This window comes from Macadamia integrifolia, chromosome 8 (genome assembly GCF_013358625.1).
Source record: "Macadamia integrifolia cultivar HAES 741 chromosome 8, SCU_Mint_v3, whole genome shotgun sequence".
In the NCBI taxonomy this organism is placed as follows: domain Eukaryota; kingdom Viridiplantae; phylum Streptophyta; class Magnoliopsida; order Proteales; family Proteaceae; genus Macadamia; species Macadamia integrifolia.
The window spans coordinates 30,584,316-30,590,400 of NC_056564.1; the positions used below are offsets into that span (position 1 = coordinate 30,584,316).

At 40.3% G+C, this 6,085-nt stretch overlaps 1 protein-coding gene across 1 annotated transcript in view; it reads right to left on the bottom strand.

Moving 5' to 3' along the window:
- Positions 1-1,546, bottom strand: part of LOC122087275 (serine/threonine-protein phosphatase 4 regulatory subunit 3-like) — a 77,068-nt gene extending 75,522 nt beyond the window's left edge. The window contains exon 1 of the mRNA XM_042656354.1: positions 1,215-1,546. Within this exon, the coding sequence (XP_042512288.1) occupies positions 1,215-1,259 (45 nt within the window). The 5' untranslated portion in view covers positions 1,260-1,546. The remainder of the gene's footprint in view (positions 1-1,214) is intronic.
- Positions 1,547-6,085: the final 4,539 nt, after the last annotated feature.

Consider the following 6,085-nt stretch of genomic DNA (forward strand, 5'->3'; position numbering starts at 1 on the left):
AAATTATATCGTTACAGAACAACAAGAAGAAAAACAAGATGAGGAGAATGATGGTTGATCATGAAGCATGTAGCAGGTTTCAGTGCTTCTTATCACATAAGGACAATTAACAATACTTCTAGAGCAGCATCCAGTAGCTCATTGGCTAAAAGCATCCCTTAGACCATAAGTGAAGCCAAGTTGAAGCTGAATCTTTATGCAAACCACGTGATGTATGCAGAGGCACTTGGTGTGATCATTTTATTTGAACAATTGCCTTTGTTGTAACAACATGACATAACTGGATACAGTACTCTACAAGCTATATCGCACAAAACCAGCCAAGCATAATAGCTAAGTCAGGCAATAAGCAATATCCTTAGGCGTGCTTTAAGAATTTATCAGTAGAGAGTCTCCATTAAAATGCTCAGCTACCTAACTGGCAAATATCATTTCTTTACTGCCTGAATCTTCTCACATTTTTTCAACCACAACTCCAAACCTCCCCAATGACTCGATACGATCTCCCTACCCTCTGAATTGTAATTTTTCATTACCTTCAAGGAACCTTCCGTCTTAAATTTCCTCAAATAATGTCATTTTCTTCTACGAGCTCTATCTCAAACCTGATTACAAAAATCGTGCTCAAATTCCACACTTTTTCCCCAAATCAGCAAAACCTAGTCAAAGACTCGCCAGAGAGCACCATAGTCATAATCTAGCCGCCACAACTACACTGCCTACAAGTGTGAATAAGGCACACGGCCTCCCCAAGTATTCTTAAGACTAACCATACCTTCGTAAAAGCATGATAAAATGACTATATCAGCTACTGCACATGACCCGCATGACTTGTTTAATTAATCAGTCCACGTAAAGAACCTTGTTGTCAAATTTACAACAATCTGCAACGATTTAGTTAAGCAAGGGAAGTTAAAAACTAGAAGAACTGAAGAACACAGATTAATAGAAGTCGGAATTGAATTGATATCAACCTAACCTCCTAGCCAGATACTAGTATCCATTAAACAAATAGATGAAAGAAACGAGAAATATGAAATTTACAACTCAGTGTTAAACATTTGTGTTTTCAAAATCGACCTCCCTCTTGAAATGGATACAATAAAAGGAGAAAAAAAAATACAAAACAAAAAAATAAAACTCCACAGCTAGGGCATCATCAAAAACAACAGATTAAGAAACCGAAGTACCAAAAGTCATCGAAAAACACTTACCTGCATCGAATTCGCACCAGCCGAGCTTTTTCCTTGAGCGCCCATCAGTCGTTCCTCTCTTCTTTCACTGAATTTATATAAACCTTTGAAGGTATTGAAGAAAAAGTATATGATATAATTGAGAGATAGAAAAGAACTTTAAGAATGACTAAAGAGGGAAGTGGCGGGAGATTAGAGTTCAAGGATCAACACAGAAACCCTAACCGACATTAACATCGGAGAGAACCCTTGGCTTTCTCAGCTCCCACCCTCGTGCTCTCTCTCTCTCTCTCTCTCGCTCTCGCTCTCGCTCTCCCTCTTTCTCTCTCTCTCTCTCTCTCTCTCTCTCTCTCCGTTATTTCTTTCTTTCTCTTATTCTGTGCACTTTTCCCCGAAAATAGAAATACCGGAAGATGTCAGAATACCCAGAATACCCTCATTGTTTTCCTAAGCTATGTTGACGATGTCTAAGTCAACATTAACATCCTATCACTTGCTACATTGGCCGTGGACTGCTTACTGTAGTTGGCTCGGACTTCTATCGAAGTCGGAGTCATAATTTGATCTTCTGTTACATCTCGGAGTTATCCGTAAAGGGGGAGAGAGCAAGAAATAGAGCACCACAACCATTAAAGTCATGATGTAATTCTTACTGTAGGCCTTATACTTTGAATATACTCAGCCATGGAAATATAAGAGAATGTTACAAAAAAAAAAAAAAATGAAATATCAGATAGAGCTCATACATTTTGCAACATTAGCCCGCTTCAGTCATGGAAATACTTTGTCTTGATTTAGATGCACACTCTTTGGAGTATGAAAATTTGTATGAAAGTAGTTTGAAGTTGCATTTACGTGTGCAACGAAGGCCTTTGTAAATTCTAATATAAATGAATGATTTGATTTAAATTGAAAAAAGTTTAAAAGAGCTAGGAGTACGCCCATAACAACTTCTTGAGAAATGGTGAAAAAAAAGAAAAAAACTAATGTTAGTCAAGGGATATGAAGATGATAATAATAATAATAATTACTTTATTCTTATGATAAAAATATATCTATTGGTCATCGAGGTTTTCATAAGGCCTTGGGTTTTACATGTGCTAGTAGATTTTTTATTATTATTATTCTCAAAAATGATGATTTAATATTCTTTAAGGATAAATAATGCTATCTTGCTAGCATAGGTACATACATGGTGCAATCGGGTTAAAATGTCAATCAACCCCCAAGATAAAACAATCTAAATGTGATATTATCTTAGTAATGATGCACTCACTCAGTGAGTCACCCAACCACACCAAGATTTGTGCACAATTGGAGATCAAGAAAACCATAAATGAGAAAGCCAAAACAAAAGAAACTGAGATTGCCAACAATTATTAACGAAATAGTCATAAACTCTTCTCTATATAGAAGAAGAAGAGACACAACCAAGTGGTGTCTCCAAAAGACATGCCAAAAAACCATTACCAAGTAATAAGTAGGACTGAAATGGGGTAGGTTGGGGTAAGCATGACCCAATCAAGGTCCATTAGGGTTCGGCTAGGTTGGGCTAAGCCCGACAAGATTGGACTTGGGCTGAGATATCCCAGCCTGACCTAGGGTTGGGCTGGCTTGGGTTGAGTTAAGAGACTTATAAAAACCCCAGCCCAATCCGGCCCATTGACACCCCTACAAGAGTAGCTATCTTTAATCTATGCAGTTGTAGTGTCTTTTTTTTTGGTAACATGCAACTATAGTATCTCTCTCTCTCTCTCTCTTTTTTCTTTTTTTTTTTTTTTTGGGGGTGGGGGGGGTGGGGGGTTAGCCGGTTAGATTTGTAAAGTCCCAGGTTGTGTTTGATAGTCATTCAGTTCTAGAAATGACGGTTCATGTCAAAAATAGAATTTCCAGTTTCTGTATCAAAAATCTTGTTTTAAAACAAAAACATTGGTGTTTGGTGAACCTGTTTCAAGAACGATTACTTGTTCACTTTTGCGTTTCTAGCAGTTTTTTCACCCTTTTCTTAAAAAAAAAAAAAAAATGCTTTATTGTTGCACCTGTGCAATAACCCAGTATAATTTGAACTGTTGTGATAGGTCTCGGACCGAAAGTGGAAGGTACCACCAGGTTTTGGCTTGCAGCAGCTCATTGTTAAAGAGAGAATGATGACCCCACTTGTCAGTGCATCTCCTGCCTATCTATCTGAAGGGGATTCAAGCCTTCCGATCCCAAACGGTAAGTAACCATACACCCCTACCCCCGAATCCCAGCACACACCAAAATTGCCAGAAGACTATGTACGCAACCTAGGGCAACCACCCACGGTGTGACCAAGTGGGGACAACAGGTAGTCAAGGCACATCACTGCCTTGATCACCAAAAACAACCCACCAGAAACAGCAAGGCTTGAATCCAGTGGCCTAACAGGCTGCTAAACTGGTTCCAATGCTTGTGGGCCCCACCACCTACATCGTGGACAACCCTAGAAGACCCCGTGTACTCTCCCACATCTCCCTCATGACTTGTACTCCATATGGGTCTGAGGAGGTGGGCCAACGTATCCCAAATCGCGGAATAACCCAATTTGATCGTATACGGGCCAACCAAACATACCCTAAGTATGTGACTTAGTATAAATTGGAGAGGTGAGTTCATTTCTCACCTCTCACTTGTCCAAAACATGGGAGAGGGAAAGAAGAGGAGAAAAAGGGGAAGAGATGGAAGGAGAAGGAGATTGGAGCTCACCTTAGTCCCCGGCTCCGCCACTCCTTGCCGGAGGTAAGTGTTGCGTCTCCTACCATATTCTCTCTCTTCATTTGACCTATGATAGTTGAGCAAGAGGTTGCCTTGACCTCGGCACCTCTCGGAGCTCAGAGAATGTTCATTTCACCTCTCTGGTGTGATTGCCAAGCTCAAACCAAGCCGGGTGAGCTCCGACAACACCTGTGACCAAATGGCCATCTAGGGTTTTGATCTTTCGATCGTAGTATCTCCCAAATGTTCTGATAGAATCAGGATTTTCTTTAGCTTAAAATGAAGGTATGAACACCCTTTACAAACTCCACGGAATAAATCCCGACGATCGGGCCCAAGCCAAAAGGCCCCAAATCTATGGGCATACTTTTGTATGTCCACCGAAAACACCTGGGCTTGCATCCAGTGGCTTGTTTCCGATGGGGATACAGCTCTTTATGAGCTCTCTATTTGCACCACTAGAAACATCATTGATGAATCCGATGGATTTGGACTGTTTCCGATGGTGTAAATCCGGTGACCCTACTGTTCAATCCCAAAGTTGACATAACTTGAACCCTTTTGGGGGTAAGCCCTATGGGTCCTCTCCGATGTTCCCGACATGCATTGACGTTCGTTACCTTTGTGCCTGGGATAGAGATGCGCACGTACCCCGAGTCCAGAAGTGAGTTGGACACCCAGATTGACACACTTGGAAACCAATATGACATAATGCAGCCGAGGTGAGGGATGGTTGACTTTTATTTTTGAAGTGTTTAATTTCTTTAGAATCATTCACATGTGTAAGGATGGTGCATGATTATTTAATTTCGTAAATTATTATGATGATCCATCATGTTATTATATTGAATTGTATATTGTTGATGGAATTGGAAATTGATATAAATTTCAAACAATGATAGACAATTACAACTTTTGATTTTAGACAATTATTGGTTAAATGCTATTTCAAGGTAGAGAGAGAGAGAGAGAGAGAGAGAGAGAGAGAGAGAGAGTTGATAGATAAAAGTTAGAAAGACACCCTTTTAAAACATTTACATTTAATTGATTTTCAAATGTAAAAAGGCTCATATCCCCCCTCACTCTCCTTGTATGATTTAGTTACTATTTACATGGGAGACTTGATAAACTCAACATTATTGACTTAAACTTTGTCACTCTAATCAAACTTTATCACTCTAATCAAGTTTCTAACTTGTCCAAGTGTTAAGCTGAATTGTCAAAGCAACAAATATATGTAGCACCTTTAAATTTCCATTGAGAAATCAGAAAGTCCCGTTGCATGTCTCTGCTCAGCTTAGGGGGAACCAACAATGTAACCGAAGAAGGAGAGGGGAGAGGCAACACACCCTCGAAAACCAGAATAACCATCGCCAGGTTGCGGGAAGAAGCACTCCAAATGGACCGGTTAGAACGAGAGAGCAACCAGAACGAGAGGAGAGCAAGGGGTTATCTGATGACCCATCGTTATCGCTACCTCCGAGATCGGAAAAAGGAGGGGATCCAAGTAAAGCGTGGGTTAGAATGGGAAAGTGCCATTGTAAGAGGACTGGGTAGGGACTAAAGCAAGTTGCCAGAAGAAAGATGTACGAGATCAAAGAGAGAAGGGTGGAGTGAGTATTCACTTAACAGACAAGGAAAAGGAGACAAGACGCATGAAATGATGGGGAGGAGAGATGCAACTTCAGAAGAAGAGGAAAATATACGAAAAGCTAGTTTCAGAGGAACAGACGAGACGAAGTAAAAGGCAAAAGTCACAACTGTAAAAAAGGCTCATGTGAATATCACCCCAGGGAGAATGGGTCTGCTAAGGCCATCGAGCATCATAAATAATTTCATTAATATGGCGGTAAGCCATGGGAACGTCAAATATTTTAGATGGTGTTATTTATTTAGGAAAAAAGAATGCCACTTCATCATATGCCATTATGCGGACTCCACGGCTAGTAGGAATGTGCATAGGCATCCAACCAAAGAGATATGAGCGTCTTTTCACGGCATTGTATGTTTGGGCACAGAGGCACAACCCACTAGCGAGGTGAAACAGGACCAGATTGGTGCAAAATGACCACCATGCCTCAAAAAAACGCTCCTAGGAAAACACGTTTTCTAAATGTTGAAGTTTGCTTTAGAAAGAGAGGCCAACTCACAATCTA